At 40.6% G+C, this 21,522-nt stretch overlaps 1 protein-coding gene across 3 annotated transcripts in view; it reads left to right on the plus strand.

Annotated features, from left to right (window-relative positions):
- Window positions 1–21,522, plus strand: part of LOC134958186 (inter-alpha-trypsin inhibitor heavy chain H3-like) — a 449,083-nt gene that overhangs the window by 377,317 nt on the left and 50,244 nt on the right. For all 3 annotated transcript variants that reach the window (XM_063940615.1, XM_063940617.1, XM_063940616.1), the window contains exons 15-18: window positions 3,341–3,388; window positions 5,128–5,166; window positions 6,921–7,034; window positions 7,694–7,898. In XM_063940615.1, the coding sequence (XP_063796685.1) occupies window positions 3,341–3,388; window positions 5,128–5,166; window positions 6,921–7,034; window positions 7,694–7,898 (406 nt within the window). The remainder of the gene's footprint in view (window positions 1–3,340; window positions 3,389–5,127; window positions 5,167–6,920; window positions 7,035–7,693; window positions 7,899–21,522) is intronic.

Here is a 21,522-nt window from a genome sequence, read left to right on the forward strand (position 1 = left end):
TGACAGACTGATGGAGCATAAAAGGAATATTACTAATGGGACAAGAAGACAGAGCCTTTATAACCATATTAGTAAATGTGAACTGGGGAATATAAAGAACATCCAGATGTTTGGAATAGAGCAGGTTCACAAAACAGCTAGAGGCGGGGATCGATATGGGCTTCTCTGTAAGAGAGAGGCCTATTGGATATTCCGTCTGGGGACAATGGTACCGGATGGTTTGAATGACACAGTTGAACTCAATAACATCTACTAGACCAATGTTAGCTTTTACTATGAAAAACTCTTATTTCAAATTACGAACTAGCCCCTGTATCATATCTATGGTTATATAGTTACCAACATAATCTGTATGTACCGCTAACACCATCTTATTGCGTATATATCTAAGTGGGTTTTTGTTCTTTTTTCGTATACTCTTGTACTATTATATTGATTAAATTGATGCTATGAATATGAAAAGGGCACTTTATAACAGATTAGAATTACCTTTTGCCTGTTAGAAAAATCATATAAAGAAATATTCTCGGGACATTGAGATTTTTAAATATAGTTTTTTATTATGGATATAATGAAATGATGTGGCTTATTGATGTTTGGGACATTATGCACTATAGTAGCATAGGATTCTCTATGCAAGATCTTTTTATTATAGAATTTATATGAATTGATATGATTATTGGGAGTGATCCGAGGCAATCACTCCTTATGTTAAGTTATGATTAAATCATGTATCTATAATAAGTATGACATTTAGGTAATTTTCGGGAGGCCGTAGTGATTGGGTAATAATGCAGATATATATAGGAGAGGTGGTTACATCTAAGAACAGATATGTTAAAATGCAGACTGGAGTGGAACAGAATTCAAACCACATGTGAGATGCAGCTAAGATATGTTTATATCACCTCGACTGATAAGAATATGGAAGAGGGGATATTAAGATCTGAACCGCACGTGAGACGCAGCCAATACGCATGCGCAAGACGATCGGAAGTCAGCTGTCCCTTGAATCCTGGAACGCACGTGACACGCAAAAGGTGCGCGTGCGCGATTGAATGGCGCCCGGAAATGGACGATCTATGTGTTATTTAAACAGGTAATTGGAGCAGGTATAATATACTATTTCTCCTGAGGAAGCCGCTGAGTTTTTAGGCGGAGAAACGCGTTGAGAGAGAGAGGTCCAAGCACACGGACCTGGTCATATTCATATCTGGGACACATCCATCTAAACGGGTCTGAGGTGAGGCGTGATACAAGGGAGGAGTCGGCAGCAGAGACTTTGTTACAGCAGACAATCAGCTGGTCGGTGAGAACCCCTGACAAACAAAGCCCACCTAGTAACCAGTGCCCAGGATGCAATATGAGAACCTCATTCAGAGGGCTGTTTATCATATGGTTGTAGGTCCATGTTGATTTTGCAGGACTGCAGTAACCTACTAATCGTTATTTGACCTAATCTAAGTTACGGACATTGCTGGCTATACTAACCAATTAACTTGTTATTTGGACATTAACACATTCAGCATTCCATTGGTTTATACGGACAGAACTGTGACTGAATACTGGATATCAGGGGGCCCCCCAGCTTAAGCATATATGTCATTAATTGACTAAACATACCAGTGATGCATCATTGTTAGGTCATGTCTTAGAGGGTATGATATCTGCATAAATTTTAATATCAGGATAATTTTAATACCGGCCGGGTCTATATGTGTGTCTATGTGTGTATGGTATATATATATATGTTTTAATTGATCAATGTGTCATTAAAAAGCACAAAATGATTTCTGGTATGCAGCGCTTTATTTGGTAATAGTTTGCACTATGTAAACTGTAGTTTTGTATTTCAGATACACTGTCACAGTATTATCCACTTGGTAATTTGGTACACCTGACGTAGTGTAATCACCAAATACACAATGAAGAGGGAATGAGTACAGACTACACAATCCTGACTCTAGGACTCTTAATAACTATTACAATACACCAATAAATGCGGTAAAACATTAAATACACAGTACGTTAAACCACCCACCAATTGGAATGTTGCCACTAGTTTCCTTAAATGGCAGTAGGATTGAATAGGGGAGTGTGGTCCCAAGAGGGTGCGAGTTTGTGGCTTACCAAGAAATTGCTGAGCTTTGTGGTGTTCCGCCCTGTTTACATCCCACCTGGACAATAAATGGCAGGTCAATAAATATCAAGTGACGAATAGTCTCCTTTGGTCTAATGTGAAAATGTAGTAGCAACACAGGTGTTATAACTATTTCAAGGAATGGAGATAATTGGGAACATTCAAGCCTGCAGTGTTACTCTTTGACATACGGTGGCGCTGTTGCCTTTAATTGATCCTCCCAAGCTATGGATTAAGCACTGTATTCATGGTGATTTGTCCAGTGTGACAGGGAATCCTGCTGGCTAGTCTCGGCTGGGATCTCAGTAGCACATAAAACAAAAGCACTAAGTATTCTGTCCACAGACTGCTGTTGTGGTTAAAGTCTATACCAGGAAGGGTGCTATTCAGGTAAACTGCATTCCTGCTTATGCCACTATGGCAATTATGGGGGGGGATGTCCCTTGGCAACAGGGGTGTTTACAAGCAGAGGGGTTATTGTCTTACCCGAGTCCACAGGTGGTCACTGTATGGCTCCTTTGTGCAGCTTCACGGTATGGGCGGATGCCGATCTTCCCAGCAAATCGGCCAGTGTGTACCAACGATATGTCTGTAAATGACGTCATTCACAGACATATTACATTGGCCCTGCAGCACACACGATGACCAACATATCTACATATATATTGGGGCATCATTGTGTGTTAACGGGCAGTCAGCCGACCGCCCGTACACATGCTGCAGCAGCTGTCAGTGATTGATGGCTGAACTGGGCGGGTGCATGTAACTGCCCACCCAGTTCATGCTGTCAGTCACGACAGATTGGTCAGTGTGTATGTACAACACACTGTCTGATCCGGCTTTAGATATAACTGCAGATCCATTAATCTGCAGATATATCGGCCAGTGTGTACCCAGCATAACTAGAAGTACACAGCATTGAATGACACTGACCTCAATTATTGGAAGAGTCAGTAGCTGTTGAGCCAATTGCAAGTGGTTTTCCTCCTCTAGCCTACTCTAGCACTGTTCTACTGCCAGGAACTGGGTAGAATATAAAATCTTAGGCAGTATTTCCTGTCGGTGTCCCCTGTCTCCTGCGGCTCACGGAGTACATACTCCTCTGACTCCTCCCATGTTACACCCCTGGGCACATTGTTGAATAAAAACTCCTTTTTTAGATGATCATTTTGTAATATTTTTTTTTACTGGTGTTTACAGGACAAGGACAAGGGTATTCTGTGAATGTACCTCCCAGAGCACAACAGAGTAAGGTTTTACTTATTTAAACTTTATGACTAATAACAATATTCTTGTTTATAATATATTATTGAATTTTAATTTATTTTATTGTTTGTAGTGATTGCAGAACGTGTAACATTCAGGGGAGGGTAGACTCGTGGCATACCCCCATATTTCTTAGAAATGGGCACTTTGGGCGGAGGAGTGGGGCATTCCCGTATCTGTGTGATCAGTCCGGCCCACCAACCCATTAGCCCATCTGGAATTTGACAGGTGGGCAGTATGGCCCTGGCTACTGTCATGAGCCCAAACAATAAATTTAACACCACCAATGTATCTGTGAAATTCTCTGCTGTTCCTTGTTTATCCAGCAATGCAAAACACCATAACAGTGTACAAGAGAAAAAATATACAGTGCTAAAGGCCCCCATCCACTAGTCCGATTTGGGCACTTTTCTTCAGATTTCGACGCATCTGACCGAAAAATCTGAAGAAAAGTGTCACATCGGATGGCTCTTCCGATCCGATGCGCAGTCCCGTGTCAGATATGTCTGAAGTACAGATCTTTGTGGCTGCCCCAACTATTTATCTGAATCTGAAGAAATTAGGTGCACATCGGAGTGTTTTTTTTTACTTCAGATGTATCTGATCAGATTTATCTGAAGCATCACTTCACTGGCATCTCCCTGGCCACTCCCACCCACCACAGGACGTGGCAGCAACACCAGATCAATCACATGTAGCATGTGTGCATCAGATATATCTGATGCGATGTGGCACATGATAGATCGCATCAGATATAGCTGAAGTGAATGTAGTGAAAATTAAAGCCAGGGTCCGAACCGATTCCCGTGGCACTCCCGGGAGGTTCAAGAGAAATCTGATGCGATCTGCAGTTCAGACAAGTCTGAGTAGTGGATGGTCACCATAATGCTGGCCATACACTTGTGCGATGCCCCACGATGCGACATCGGGGGGCATCGCACCGGTAGTTCAGGTGCGATGAAATCGCACCTGAACTGCCAAAGTGATTACCATGCGATCATGCGATAGAGTGGTAATCACGTGATGGACACGTCACCGCCGTGTGGGAGCGGACTCTGCCCTCTCCCGGCGGGTGCCCATCGCACATCGCAGTGCGATATATCTCATGTGGGCTTAAAACCACATGCGATCGCACTGCGATGCGAGAAATATTAAGTGCAGCACATAATATCTTGAGATGCGATATATTCGACCAGCGTGCCCGCACATCGCGTCTCAAGGTACTAAAATGTGCGTACAATCCTTCGATTTCTCTCACAGATGTCGAAATCGAAGGCTAGTACCGATAATCTCATAAGTGTATGGGCACCATAAGACTCTGCTGGTGGAGTAACTACATTGGCATACAATCCCATAATACAGTACCTTGGTTTATAAACATGTATTGGGGTTGGTTCAGAAACGATGTTCTGTGCTATCATTTACTTCTCAAGCCAGAATTCGCCCTCACTTCCTCCTTAGATGTCACCAAGCCATGTTCTTGGCCACAGTAGAAGCTGAACAATTTTAGCACTAATCTCAGGTCCATCTTTCCCACATTTTGGCTGCTTAATGAAACAATAGAACTTTATTAATGATTTGATGAATGAATACCATACATTAGCTGTTACAAATGTCTTCAGATGCAGAAAATATAGACATGGATTTATGTAGACAAATATTTTATCCAACAATTCTTACATTATTAAGGCTTTTTATATTTTTAATATTGATTTTAACAGGCCTTATCTCTCAGACTTCTTCTTCGCCATCAAACTGGGGTAAAGTATTCCTTATATTTTAAAAATATTATCACATTTAATCTGTATATTGCATGTTGTTTGTGTCCTCATAATAAAAACATTAACTACCACTAGTGCACCTCAGCTCTTACTGCAGGTGTAATTTGCTGAATAGCAATGGTAAATGTAGTGATGTTTGGAAAGATGGTGAGTACAAACCTAGTTGCATAGTGTAAGCAGTTGTGATGAGTAAGGAAGAATGGTGTTTGCTAATTAACTAAGTTGTGTTTTGGAGACTCCCAATAACATTTAGAAAAAATAACATACCAGGTAAACAGGTTTGGGGGGGTGGTATGATAATCACCTCATCGCGAATCCATCCCATGCAATGTTTTGCAGTGATATTCATAAATACATCGCTGGGGCTGCAATAATGAGATTCATATAAAATCAAGTCATCAGGCCCCCCTTCCCCTCTCACTGTACCCAGAAAATGTCAGGATGCGGGAGACTTATTCGCTATCCCTGGGGTCCATAGACTAGGTATGTCCATTGATGGTCATCAGTGGTTTACAATGATGACAGGTAAACATTGATGGTTTCCACCATTGTTGGCCATCAGTGCAGCATCTCTTACTGACCAGGAGGCTGGACTCGTTGAGACAAACAGTGAAGGCGGTGGGACTATGCAGGTTGCTTTAGAGCAGGACTAAGTGCCGCTATTTGGAGGAAAAAAAACATTGTGTACACTTTGTCATCGATGGCGCCAAAATATTGGATCTTTGCCATTGATGGTAAAACCATTGACCATGGTAGATGGTCGACTGCCATTCCCTTGGGAGTCATTCTTCGAATTCATGAGTCGCCTGGAAATTCCAAGAATGTGGGCAACTGTGGGCTAAAAGTAAAAAAGTTGCCTCCAATGCTCACAGTACCCCCTCTTGGTTGATTAGTCGCAGTAAAATGCATCTGACCTAATTCTGGACAGACTAAAGTAATCTTCACTAACCTAGACTAGAAATAAGATGCTACCTTCAAACTGGAGGCACCCAAATGGCACAGATGATAATGCCCCATGGTTGTGGTAGGGCACTTGCTTCTGTGTTATGTATTTTCAGAAATGTAGACAATTAGGGCCTGATTCAGAGGTAGACATATTGCCAATGTTTTCGCTTTTGGCAAATGGTTTTCCTCCCGCACATGTGTCTGAGCTGCACTGCACATGGATTAGACACGGCAGTTGCAGTGAGGACTTGGGCGCAGTATGATTGATGTGTGGAAGGTGACGAAGGGGGCGTCTCAAAGGCAGGTGTGTCCTAACCAGTTTAGGAGCATGTCTGAGCCTGAGACTGTGTCTGGCTACAGAGTCCAAATGGCCTTGCATCTTAGTGCAGACACATTCTAAACGACTGTAGGGTTGTTCAGATGTTCAGTCGTTCTGACCAATATACGTACAGTGCTGTATCTTTGTATATAAGCGGTGGATCTGAGACTCCGACTGTGGGTGTATATATTCACAACTTCACAATGCATAGTGTGACTTAGACGCAAGTTCAGTAGCAAAACTCTCGCCTTTATGTTCGACATCGCAGTGCATCCATCTCTGAATTAAGCCCATGCAGTGGTAGATAACACAGTGACACGATACAGAGATGTTCTACTGCTTTAAAGTAAAGATACATTTTAAAACAATAAATGCTTTGTCTCCATATAATATAATCATTTTCCCCACAGTTCCATGTGTCACTGAATACTTTACAGGATGATTTATGTTATATTCTGTGTGTTGACAGTTGACTCAGACCCCCATTTTGTGATAAATGTTCCCCAAAAGAAGGACGCGCTCTGCTTTAATATTCATGAGGATCCTGGTGTGGTGCTGAATCTCATTAAGGACCAAGAACTAGGTATGACATAGCTGAGTTATATGCTCATTATTGTATATCATGTTGTGTCATGTAACATTGTATGTAAGGAGTCATCAGTCTGATGTGTATGCCATCCTTATCTCTTTTCTCCGAGGCCAAACAGATACATTATACAATTTAACCCACGTATCCCTCACAAGTTTACAGTAATACATTTTATTATATTATATCATGTTTTTCCAAAGTCAATGCATACCTCCCAACATGTGGAGCCCGCAAAGTGGTGTGGCTTAAAGAAAGAGGCGTGGCTTTGCGGGCATGCCGCGATCGCGAATCATGCCTCCAATTTTTGTAGCTGTGGGGGCATGACCAGTGCTCTGTGAGCGTCTATTCACTGCCCCCACCCCCCCCACCACCGCGAGACACTGTGGCCCTGCGGCACTGTAGGAGCAAAATCTGCATCCATCTCTAAATAAGCCCCAATGTGTGTGTGTGTGTGTGTGTTGTGTATATATGGCGGGGGGGGGGGGGGGGGCCAAGACACGAGCTTGCTCTGGGTTCCATGGCTCCATGCTACGCTTCTGTCCACAGATAATGCCCATTTGAATCTGGCCCTCTTGCTGACAACAACTTTACTTAAAAGTCTCACACCAATTCTTGGACTTATTTTTATAACAACTTTGTATTTTCTCCTTTAGGCATTGCAGTAAATGGGGAACTCATTGGAAAAAACAAAACAGACAATAATGTCATATCTAATGGAACCTATTTAGGAAGACTGGGGATTGTAAACAGACAGATGAGACTGAGAATTGAGGTGACCCCTGAGATAATCACTATCCTCAGTGATGAAAAGAGGAAAACATTCACATGGCAGAACACAACATCTATAAAGAGAGAAGGGTAAGGAACTGAATTTTACCCAGGGTCAATTGATCAAGTCAATAAATTGTAAAATCTTTATTAACTCATGAGAGGAAGGGGGTTATTCAGAGTTGATAGCAAACCAAAAAAGTTAGCAATTGGGCAGAACCATGTTGCACTGCAGGTGGGGCAGATATAACATGTGCAGAGAGATTTAGATTTGTGTGGATTATATTGTTTCTGTGCAGGGTAAATACTGGCTGCTTTATTTTTACACTGCAATTTAGATTTCAGTTTGAACACACCCCACCAAAATCTAACTCTCTCTGCACATGTTATATCTGCCCCACGTGCAGTGCAACATGGTTTTGCCCAATTGCTAACTTTTTTGGTTTGCTAACAACGCTGAATAACCCCCAAAGTCTCTGGGAGAAGTAGCCGCTCACTTAAGCCTTATGGGGGTAATTCAGACCTGATCGCTGCTGTGCATTTTTGCACAGAGGGCGATCATACACAAACTGCGCATGCGTATGCGCCTCAATGCGCAGACGCATTGCTTGGGTACAAAGCGTATCGCCGCTCAGCGATGGGTTTGTACAAAGGATCCATTCGCACGGGCGTTTGCAAGGATATTGACAGGAAGAAGGCGTTTGTGGGTGGCAACTGACCGCTATCAGGGAGTGTTTGGGAAAACGCAGGCGTGTCCATGTGTTTGCAGGGAGGGTTCCTGACATCAATTCCAATCCCGGACAGGCTGATGTGATCACAGCGGCTGAGTAAATCCTGGGCTGTGCAGAGACTGCACAAAATCAGTTTGTACAGCTCTGCTACACATGCGATCGCACACTTGCACAGCGAAAATACACTCCCCCTGTAGGCGGCGACTATCCTCAGTAGTGCAAAAATTGCCTGCTAGCGATCAGGTCTGAATTACCCCCTTTGTGCAGTGTGTACTAATACAATATTAACTGTCAATTGTAGTAATATGAAACTGCAGGCCCATAGCTCAACTGCTGACTTTATTTCATGCAGTACTCATGGACTTTGGGCATCATAATGGTGGCACCTTTAGGCATGGTCATAACCAGAACTTTGTGGGCCCCCTAGCAATATTTTGAAGAGGTCTCTTCCCCTTTAGAACAATTGACACACTTGATTAATCAAACACGGTACACTGCCACCAGCCGAAGTAACAGTACTATATCTGAAGGCAAACTTCGTCCCTTACCTTCATACACAGTTATTAATATTTCGAGAAATTGGTAACATGCCACACGAGGCTTTGGTTCATAAGAAGCACAGAAAATCAGAACTAGAATTTTAAGTTTAATTCCAAGAATACTTCAGAGCTTTAGTTGCAAAAAGTGTTACAAAGATTATTAAGAATATTTGAAAATACACACAGATTATGGCACCACCTCCAACAAAAGAAAAGAAATAAAAAAAAAACAGAAAACCGAACTCACTCAAACCAACTTAGGTGGTTCTGTTGTGGGTAAATTTCACAGAATGTGCAATGGTCATCTCCAGCATGTAGCTGCTGTATTCCCCATGAGATGCACACTCAGTCCCAGTGAGACGGACAGATATAGCCCTCAGCTGCAGCAGCCCCCACCCTTGGGATTTTTAACCACTTCCCTGCTGGACACTAAACATACACCATTTTTACATACTGTAGGTGCCTGGCAACAGGCAGGGGGAGGGGGTTTAGCCCAGAGGGCACAGGAATCTCTTTCAAAGAGAGTGGGGTCTGTGAGGATCTGTACCTTGTCACCCCTGAATGGTTTTATGACTAGCCAGGAAGTTTAGTGGCTTAGTCATCTAAACATGTGGAATTCCTTTATTTTCCATCAGGTGTGATTGATCCAGACATCTCCCCCTTATCAGGATTTATAACCTCTGGTTATTGGCACATGGAGCATTGCTTTCATCCCTAACTTTAGAGTCTGTAGATAAGAGTTGATTTCAGGAAAACAGAATCTGCTCTCTCTCTCTCTCTCTCCTCCAGCTTGGATACACGTAGGTCAAACGCAGGACATAGCCTGTCAGCCATTTTGTCCCAGAAACTTAGGTCACATCTAAGCTGAAAGAATACAAGATTATATATATACAGTCACTTGAAATTATTTTTGGTGATTATTTCTACAGGTAATCGCCACACCTTAGATCACATATAATTTGTGATTCTCCTTTCTGCGTTTAAACATGACATCTCCCCCTGCAAATGGCGCACAAGGGCGGTGACCTACGTCATTGCTGCACTACTGACCACTTGTTCACCTTGCAGCGATAAACCATCCGCATTAGTGTGTTGAGAACCCTTTCCATGCTGGATGGTAAAGGTATACTGCTGCAAGGTGAGACTCCATCTTAGGAGTTTTCCATTGTCTCCAGAAACTCTATTAAGCCATATGAGTGGGTTATTATCTGTTATTATTGTGAAGTCTCATCCATACAGATACGGCTATAGCTTGTGAAGAGACCACACAATTGGCAAACATTCCTTTTTGATGGTAGCGTAGGAAGTAATTTTTTACTTAGGAAAATTATAGGATACTCTTCCCCTTGCTCATTGACCTGGCTGAGCACAGAGCCTAGCCCATAATTAGAGGCATCCATTTGTACAATGAACCTCTTTCTGAAATCTGGGGCCTGCAGCACAGGTGACTTGGCTAAGGCAGATTTCAGTGCTAGAAAGGCCTTCTCACAGTCCTCTGTCCAATCATAGGTAGAGATGTTTCATCACTTGTAAATGGTTAAAATGAAGAGTGAGAAATGGCTACCTAATGAACTACTACTAACTGACACTTCAAAACCAAAGACTGTGACCTGACAGTTAGGAGCTGATTGTTTGTTACTTTCTCACTCCCCATTTTAACACACACTAAACCAAAATCCATATATGGTAAACTGTGTAATGTACATTATGTCAGTCAAGGATTACACACATTTAAATTATGTGCTATTGAACAAATAGAGTGACAAAGAGTTGTTAACCAAAAAAAAAAAACATTAATTGAGGATTGTTATTATGCAACTAGGTTGGCAAACTCTTCATTTTGAAGACTTTGAACACTTAATTGTACAATCACATTACAAATCCTTAGCCAGTGCCGTAACTAGGCATTTTAGCGCTGTGTGCAAGAAACGACAGTGGCGCCCCCCCCCCACCATGTAAGATAGGGGCAGTGCGCGCCGCAGGCGCGTGAAAAAATTATAGGGGCGTGGCTTCACGGGGAAGGGGCGTGACCACAAAATAATAGCAATTCATACTACGGTGCACAGTAGTCTACATTATTCAAATTACGCTGCACAGTAGCGCCACTACACCAGGTAGAGCCCCTTTTATACATTACAGCAGACAGCGTCCCCCTTTTTACACATTGCGGCAGCCAGGCCCCCTTTTTACACATTGCGGCAGCCAGTCCCCCTTTTTACACATTGCGGCAGCCAGTCCCCCTTTTTACACATTGCGGCAGCCAGTCCCCCTTTTTACACATTGCGGCAGCCAGGCCCCCTATTTACACATTGCGGCAGCCAGGCCCCCTATTTACACATTGCGGCAGCCAGTCCCCCTTTTTACACATTGCGGCAGCCAGGCCCCCTTTTTACACATTGCGGCAGCCAGGCCCTCTATTTACACATTGCGGCAGCCAGTCCCCCTTTTTACAGCCAGTCCCCCTTTTTACACATTGCGGTAGCCATCCCCCTTTTTACACATTGTGGCAGACGGTGACCCCCTGAGAGAGAGAGAGAGAGAGAGAAAGAGAAAGAGAGATATACTTACCATCTCCCTGCTGGCAGTCAGGCTCCTCGTGCAGCTCCCTCGGTGCAGGCAGGTGAGAAGGAGGAGGAGGGAGGGGGAGCAGGGTGCCGCAGCAGCGCTATGTCATTGGTAGTAAGCGCCGCTGCAGCATCCCCCTCTCCTTCTGTATTGGCTGCCTGGTGCTGCTGTGGATGCTGGGATGGAGGAACCGCATCCCAGCATCCACAGCAGCGCCGGGCAGCCAATACAGAAGGAGAGGGGGATGCTGCAGCGGCGCTTACTACCAATGACATAGCGCTGCTGCGGCTCCCTGCTCCCCCTCCCTCCTCCTCCTTCTCCGCTGCCCGGCGCTGGTCCTCTTCTCCCTCCACAGCGCGGCGCACGGCGCACACAGCAGAGGCGGCATGTAATGAGTCAATTTGACTCATTACATGCCGCTGGCCATGCGCCCTCAGGGCAACTGCGCTGTGTGCCAAGCCCACTTGGCACACACGTAGTTACGGCCCTGTCCTTAGCCTAATTGGTTTCTTAATTGAGAAAGGGATGGGATGAAATATGTAGGGGAAAAAAACAAGCACTGTGCGAATATTTGCAAACTAACGAAAACATGTGTAAGCCTGCGAAGGTATTGCACATGTACGACGGTGTATGTGTTGCTAGCGATGCGTTTGCCAGTCATGCGAATGGATCGCTACCATGTGATACTACATAATACACACCTACTTTGTGCATTGTTGCATGCCTGTTTGCAGTAGTACGTGGTGGGCGTTTGTTTGCGTTCGTGTGATGTGTTCGATGCTGTGCGAACGCTGCTTGCATGCAAATCAAATGGCGAACAACTCGGAATGAGGGCCCATATGCAGGAAATAGCTATCAGAGAAAAGGTCCATAATGTAAACTCATTCATTCCAAACTTAGTGAAAACAACAATAGACAGTTCAGAAAAATGTAGGGACTCCCTGAGGCTTGTGAAGATTAGTGATGTTAAAAAAAATAAAGACATTTTTTTTTTTTTTCTGTTTTACACATGCACCAGGCCGCCATCATGTGAGGAGTGCTGGGACTGGAATCCTGGGACATTGAAGAGGGCCCACCCCTAGCCAGCCAGTGTAGGCAGCCCAGTGCTTTTATTATAATGTGACAGCATAGGCATGCGCACGACGGGGGGGTCGCTGGTGCACACAGGCACCCCCTAATGTCCGGCACACCCTGTACTGCACGCCTGCGATCCGAACATTGATGTCTGTGGTAGTACCCGATGGTTGGCGCCATGGGCGGCTCTGCACTCGCACAACTGGGCAGAGACGCCTACAGTAGCGTCGGTGCAGGTGCAATGTGGGATGCGGCGCTGGCACAGCTGACAGGGCAGTCAGTGTATGATGTTGGCATTGGATGCCCCCAACAAATATGGCGGCGGCTCCGGGAGGAGGGCCGCTGCGCATGCCCGGCTGCAGTAGCTCCTCCTCCCATGTTCCTTTGCGGAGTCTCTCAGACTAGAGTACTAATTAGCATGAACAGCTAATTAGTACCCTAATAGAACATACTGTACCGAGATACTAAGGACGGTGATTTGGCATCCAGGAACTTAGGGAGGAGCTTTTATCTCTCTCCATTATACATACAAAGATTAAACTTGCTGTACGTTACAAGCTGTTCGTGCTAATTAGTACACTAATAGAACATACTGTACAGAGATACTAAGGACAGTGATTTGGCATCCAGGAACTTAGGGGGAGCTTTTATCTCTCTCTGTTATACTTAGAAAGATTACAGTGGAGAGAGATAAACGCTCCTCCCTAAACTCCTGGGAACTTCTCACAACACAGATTCTCTAATGCCGATGATCTACAGTACTGTGTTGCTCGAACAGTTAGTTGCATCAGAATACACTATTTTATATTTACTGGTATGTCTACAGGTGCTCATTACCGCTGTGTAGATAGCGAAAGAGTCGCTCCTGCAGATTTACTCCGATTTGTGTGAAACCTGTGTGCACCCTTCCATTGAATGTTTTACAATGGATTACACAGAAAAAAAATTATAATAATAAAGTGAATGTCACGGGAACACACACAAAAAAAAAGATTGGCACTTTGGGAATCAAACCCGGGACTCTCAGCGTGGCAGGCGGGAGCCTTCATCGCTAGCCCACGACACTGCATGGAAGATTCACAAATTCATGTGTAAAAGTGCTGCAAAGAGCGATTCCTTCCCATTGGTGTTGGTTTATGCCTTAGGGGACTTGGATGCTCATATTTCAAAAGCACAGTATTTAGTGCACTGTACATACTTTAAAGTCAATGAGCTACATTATTCCTTTCACACAATCTTTAGTTGCGTCTGCATACACAAGTGTTTTAACATGTTCGTTTGTATCTGTATAAACTATTTATTTTTTTAACTCTCTCCGTCTGACCATTGGTCACCATCTGTGTGTACACTATGCAGTACAGGACTGTATATTAACATTACAGTCGTCACTGACCATTTGCCAGAGCTTGTAGATCAAGCCGCCGCTATTCGATCTAAAGTACTGGATTAGTGGAGCATTAGCCACCCAGTGGTGGAGATGTGTATTGCATACTGAGTATCTAGTCGCGCCTGTCCATGATGAAACTCAGCAACCTAAGCTTATTGCCTAGGCGTGACTAAACCTCCGTCTAGGTGCAGAAAGAGCCAAGATAAGAGATGTTTCGGATTTTTCTCCGTCCTCAGGCTACAGGTAATGCTGTACCTGTAGCCTGAGGATGGAGTAAAATTCGAAATGTCGCTGCCTCCTCCTCCACTGCACCGCCGCTGCCATCTGCCTCCTCTGCGGCCCTCAGTCCTTCTCTGCACCATCCCTGATGCCCACAGCTTCCTCCACCCCATGCTGACCACAGCCTCCTCATGCACCGCAGACCACAGGATCCTCAGCACCGTGCTGCTAAATAGGTAATCTTACCCTACTGCCCTTCTCTCTCCCTAGTCCCTACTGTATGTCCTTGCTGTCCCACTCTCTGTCACTCTCCCTGTCCCTATGTCCCTGCTGTCACTTTCCCTGTTCCTCTGTCACTCTCACTGTCCCTCTCTGTCGCTGCCCCTGCTGTCACTGTCTTTGTCCCTATGTCACTGCTAATACTCTCCCTGAATTTAGTCTCATTCCATGTGGCATAATGTGAATTTCGGCTGATTCTGTGTGCTATAATGTCAATTTCGGCTCATACCGTGTGCTATAATGTGAATTTTGTCTCATTCCATGTGCCATAATGTGAATTTTGGCTCATTCTGTGTGCTATAATGTGAATTTTGACTCATACCATGTGCTGTAATGCGAATTTAAGCTCATACCGTGTGCTATAATGTGAATTCCGGCTCATACCGTGTGCTATAATGTGAATTTTAGTAGATAAAGACAACCTTTCTGTCAAACTTGACAGGTGGTAACACCTCCTTGCTCCTAGGCGCCACCACCTTTAATATTAAATGATAGTGTTTTATATTGCTTTAATATAAAATTTTATATAAATTTATAGTGTTCGATATTAAACCGTATTAAAAGTTAATGGCTTTGAAAAGAATGTCACATATGACACACACTTTAAAATACATCTTTTTTTTTTTGTAACACAAAATGTTCTTACATTCCAGCAGCTGAAACTTCATGCTTGGCACATATGGTACTATTTAAAAATCATACTATGTCACACATGTTACAGTTTTAAAAAGGATAATCACTAATGACCGTGTCCATTTTCTTAGATGCACGGAAGCATCACACCTGGTACTGATTTAAAAAGCGTATTGATTTTAATGGCCATTTATGATTAATGATGAGAGCACAAATTTCAAAATGACATTCTCACACATTATTTTTTGCAAACATATGTAGAAACAGTGTATTTGGATTTTAAATTGAAAAATATTTAAAAAGCTTAACTGTATATTACAACCTATGTTGCATACCTGACATATGTTACTGTGTGTTAAATAGCACTAAAAAGTTTAAACATTATTTTTTGCAAACATATGTAGAAACAGTGTATTTGGTTTTAAATTGAAAAATATTTAAAAAGCTTAACTGTATATTACAACCTATGTTGCATACCTGACATATGTTACTGTGTGTTAAATAGCACTAAAAAGTTTAAACATTATTTTTTGCAAACATATGTAGAAACAGTGTATTTGGTTTTAAATTGAAAAATATTTAAAAAGCTTAACTGTATATTACAACCTGTGTTGCATACCTGACATATGTTACTGTGTGTTAAATAGCACTAAAAAGTTTAAACATTATTTTTTGCAAACATATGTAGAAACAGTGTATTTGGTTTTAAATTGAAAAATATTTAAAAAGCTTAACTGTATATTACAACCTATGTTGCATACCTGACATATGTTACTGTGTGTTAAATAGCACTAAAAAGTTTAAACATTATTTTTTGCAAACATATGTAGAAACAGTGTATTTGGTTTTAAATTGAAAAATATTTAAAAAGCTTAACTGTATATTACAACCTATGTTGCATACATGACATATGTTACTGTGTGTTAAATAGCACTAAAAAGTTTATCTTTATTGTGGCCGATCGCTGAACTTTGATTGCAAGCAGACATGACCAGACTTGTCAGTATTACATCGTGACATGTCCAGACCTGTATATTAGCGATAAAAGATTTACACCAAATACTGTGTATTAAGCCGTTTATATCGATGCATACAAACCACATATTACAGTGTATTACAGAGTATATAGCACTGTATACAGACCACATATTACAGTGTATTACAACGTGTATAACGCTGCAAGCATACCACATATTACTGTGTATTAAACCGTTTATATCGCAGCATACAAGCCGTATGTTACTGTGTATTAAACAGTGTGTATATTGCTGCATATATGCCATTTATTACTGTGTATTACAGATTATATAGCACTGTATACAGACCACATATTACAGTGTATTATACGTGTATAACGCGGCAAGCATACCATATATTACTGTGTATTACAGAGTGTATAGCACTGTATACAGACCACATATTACTGGGTATTACGTGTATAACGCTGCATGCATACCACATATTACAGTGTATTACAGAGTGTATAGCACTGTATACAGACCACATATTACTGGGTATTACAACGTGTATAACGCTGCAAGCATACCACATATTACTGGGTATTAAACCATTTATATAGCTGAGCACCATATATTACTGTATAAGTTACTGTGTGTTAAATAGCACTAAAAAGTTTAAACATTATTTTTTGCAATCATATGTAGAAACAGTGTATTTGGTTTTAAATTGAAAAATATTTCAAACGCTTAACTGTATATTACAACCTATGTTGCATACATGACATATGTTACTGTGTGTTAAATAGCACTAAAAAGTTTATCTTTATTGTGGCCGATCGCTGAACTTTGATTGCAAGCAGACATGACCAGACTTGTCAGTATTACAGCGTGACATGTCCAGACCTGTATATTAGCGATAAAAGATTTACACCAAATACTGTGTATTAAGCCGTTTATATCGATGCATACAAACCACATATTACAGTGTATTACAGAGTATATAGCACTGTATACAGACCACATATTACAGTGTATTACAACGTGTATAACGCTGCAAGCATACCACATATTACTGTGTATTAAACCGTTTATATCGCTGCATACAAGCCGTATGTTACTGTGTATTAAACAGTGTGTATATTGCTGCATACATGCCATTTATTACTGTGTATTACAGAGTATATAGCACTGTATACAGACCACATATTATAGTGTATTACAACGTGTATAACGCTGCAAGCATACCACATATTACTGTGTATTAAACCATTTATATCGCTGCATACAAGCCGTATGTTACTGTGTATTAAACAGTGTGTATATTGCTGCATACATGCCATTTATTACTGTGTATTACAGAGTGTATAGCACTGTATACAGACCACATATTACAGTGTATTATACGTGTATAACGCGGCAAGCATACCATATATTACTGTGTATTACAGAGTGTATAGCACTGTATACAGACCACATATTACTGGGTATTACGTGTATAACGCTGCAAGCATACCACATATTACAGTGTATTACAGAGTGTATAGCACTGTATACAGACCACATATTACTGGGTATTACAACGTGTATAACGCTGCAAGCATACCACATATTACTGGGTATTAAACCGTTTATATAGCTGAGCACCATATATTACTGTATATTACATCGTGACATGTCCAGACCTCATACAAAATTGATGGGCGAAATCATTTATTTTTGGTCGACGCGGGCTGCGTTTGTTCGGGTTGATACAGCCGTGATGTATACACATAACCAACAGACTAGCATTCTTCTTTAGGCTGTTATGTCCGATCGAGGTCGTTGCAAATTGTTCGTTCGCCGTTGCAGCGACGGTTGTGCGAATTGTTGTTTTGCCCAATTATGCTAGGACAGTGCATTAGTGCATCTGTAACATTTCAATTTGGTAAACTAATGGGATTGATATATATGAATGGTATTGAATGTTAATTAAAAAAACAAAACAAAAAACAAATCAATTCTAGGGAACAGGCTATATAATAGGTAGCATGTATCACCATCCCAAGTTTGTGATAGGTTCAGCGGCCTCTTTGACAATCCATGTTATGGATATGAAGTAAACCCACCATTAATAAGCATTAAAAAGGATACCATCCTATAATTTTGGAATAATTTTTAAACAAATAATACTATGTGATCATGTGCAATCTGACTATCTGCGCCAGTATTATGTGTTCCAGAATCATAATATATATGATAAATATATAGCGTTTAAATAAGATACCGTATTCTCACACTGACATACATATAAAAACCGATAATAAGCAGTTCCGGCTACTGTAATCCTTAACATGATGATTTTGGTATATACACATATACTACAGGGCACTACAAAGATATGAAATGTAACACTAAATATTGCAAATAGAATATCAACATAACAGATGATACAACTGAATTTATCATGATGAATCTTATATAGTCCTATATTTTGCTAATGTAATACCCTTATGGGTGTATGAATTTTAAACAAATAATACTATGTGATCATGTGCAATCTGACTATCTGCACCAGTATTATGTGTTCCAGAATCATAATATATATAATAAATGTATATCGTTTAAATAAGACACAGATGCATTAAATTGAATAGTAACAATACTCTTATGTTATGTTGGTAATAATGTAACGGGCTATTTTAACATAACAGATCCTATTTAGGAAAATGATTACATGATATGCCTAGTGACCCAAGTTATTAAAACTTTTTACTGTAAATATAATGTTTGTGCATGCATACGCCATGAGATATGTACTTCTATTAAGCACAAACAAGCATATTGGCATTCTACTCTAACATTTAGGGTAAAAGATTAGAATGGATCAAGGTAGCATAGCGTAAGGACAGACATAGGTTCAGCGGCCTCTTTGACAATCCATGTTATGGATATGAAGTAAACCCACCATTAATAAGCATTAAAAAGGAAACCATCCTAAAATTTTGATATCATTTTTAAACAAATAATACTATGTGATCATGTGCAATCTGACTATCTGCGCCAGTATTATGTGTTCCAGAATCATAATATATATGATAAATATATAGCGTTTAAATAAGATACCGCATTCTCACACTGACATACATATGAAAACCGATAATAAGCAGTTCCGGCTACTGTAATCCTTTACATGATGATTTTGGTATATACACATATACTACAGGTCACTACAAAGATATGAATCATGATATATAAGATCACTAAACAAAACAAGAGATCTGTAATGATTTCTGACTAACTAGTTAACTCAGTATACAGTAATCATATAGGTCCCTGTGTCATATAGATATGCGCTTGGCATAAATATTTCCACACGTTCCTAAATCTAAGATGTTTCATGCATGTTGTAACACTAAATATTGCAAATAGAATATCAACATGACAGATGATACAACTGAATTTATCATGATGAATCTTATATATTCCTATATTTTGCTAATGTAATACCCTTATGGGGGTATGAATTTTAAACAAATAATACTATGTGATCATGTGCAATCTGACTATGTGCACCAGTATTATGTGTTCCAGAATCATAATATATTTGATAAATATATATTGTTTAAATAAGACACAGATGCATTAAATTGAATAGTAACAATATTCTTATGTTATGTTGGTAATAATGTAACGGGCTATTTTAACATAACAGATCCTATTTAGGAAAATGATGACATGATATGCCTAGTGACCCAAGTTATTAAAACTTTTTACTGTAAATATAATGTTTGTGCATGCATACGCCATGAGATATGTACTTCTATTAAGCACAAACAAGCATATTGGCATTCTACTCTAACATTTAGGGTAAAAGATTAGAATGGATCAAGGTAGCATAGCGTAAGGACAGACATAGGTTCAGCGGCCTCTTTGACAATCCATGTTATGGATATGAAGTAAACCCACCATTAATAAGCATTAAAAAGGAAACCATCCTAAAATTTTGATATCATTTTTAAACAAATAATACTATGTGATCATGTGCAATCTGACTATCTGCGCCAGTATTATGTGTTCCAGAATCATAATATATATGATAAATATATAGCGTTTAAATAAGATACCGCATTCTCACACTGACATACATATGAAAACCGATAATAAGCAGTTCCGGCTACTGTAATCCTTTACATGATGATTTTGGTATATACACATATACTACAGGTCACTACAAAGATATGAATCATGATATATAAGATCACTAAACAAAACAAGAGATCTGTAATGATTTCTGACTAACTAGTTAACTCAGTATACAGTAATCATATAGGTCCCTGTGTCATATAGATATGCGCTTGGCATAAATATTTCCACACGTTCCTAAATCTAAGATGTTTCATGCATGTTGTAACACTAAATATTGCAAATAGAATATCAACATGACAGATGAGTAGATAAAGTCAACCTTTCTGTCAAACTTGACAGTTGTTAACGCCCCCTTGCCCTAGGACCCCCCCCCTTTTAATATTAAATGATAGTGTTTTATATCGCTTAATATAAAATTAATATAAATTTATAGTGTTCGATATTAAAACGTATTAAAAATTGTCGCGTAACACCAGTCGCAGAGTGTCAAGCAGCACCAGTCGCAGAATGTCACATATGACACACACTTTAAAATACATCTTTTTTTTTTTTTTTTTTTTTTGTAACACAAAATGTTCTTACATTCCAGCAGCTGAAACTTCATGAGTCACACATGTTACAGTTTTAAAAAGGATAATCACTAATGACCGTGTCACAAAGGTCATTTTAAATGCTCAGAAACCCCTCAGAAGCCACGATGTACAATTTAACCATGAACATTCTTAGAAGCAAGGGTTCATCACACATGGCACTAATTTAAAAGGTCATTTTAAAATGTCACAAAGGTCATTTTAAATGCTCAGAAACCCTCAGAAGCCACGATGTACAATTTAACCATGAACATTCTTAGAAGCAAGGGTTCATCACACATGGTACTAATTTAAAAGGTCATTTTAAATGTCACAGAAACCCCTCAGAAGCACGATGTGCAAATTTGACCATGACCATTGCTTATAATTTGACCATGACCATTTTCGATTGTTATCTCTGTAGAGGAACATTAGCACCACCTACAGGTTTATGTGTTGACTCAAATCGGATTTTTCCATCTTTTGGATTAATTACATACCATAATGAGATATCATGGTGATGGGTCCTAATCAAAACCATTTTCGATTGTTATCTCTGTAGAGGAACATTAGCACCACCTACAGGTTTATGTGTTGACTCAAATCGGATTTTTCCATCTTTTGGATTAATTAC

The sequence above is a fragment of the Pseudophryne corroboree genome, chromosome 9 (genome assembly GCF_028390025.1).
Source record: "Pseudophryne corroboree isolate aPseCor3 chromosome 9, aPseCor3.hap2, whole genome shotgun sequence".
NCBI lineage: Eukaryota > Metazoa > Chordata > Amphibia > Anura > Myobatrachidae > Pseudophryne > Pseudophryne corroboree.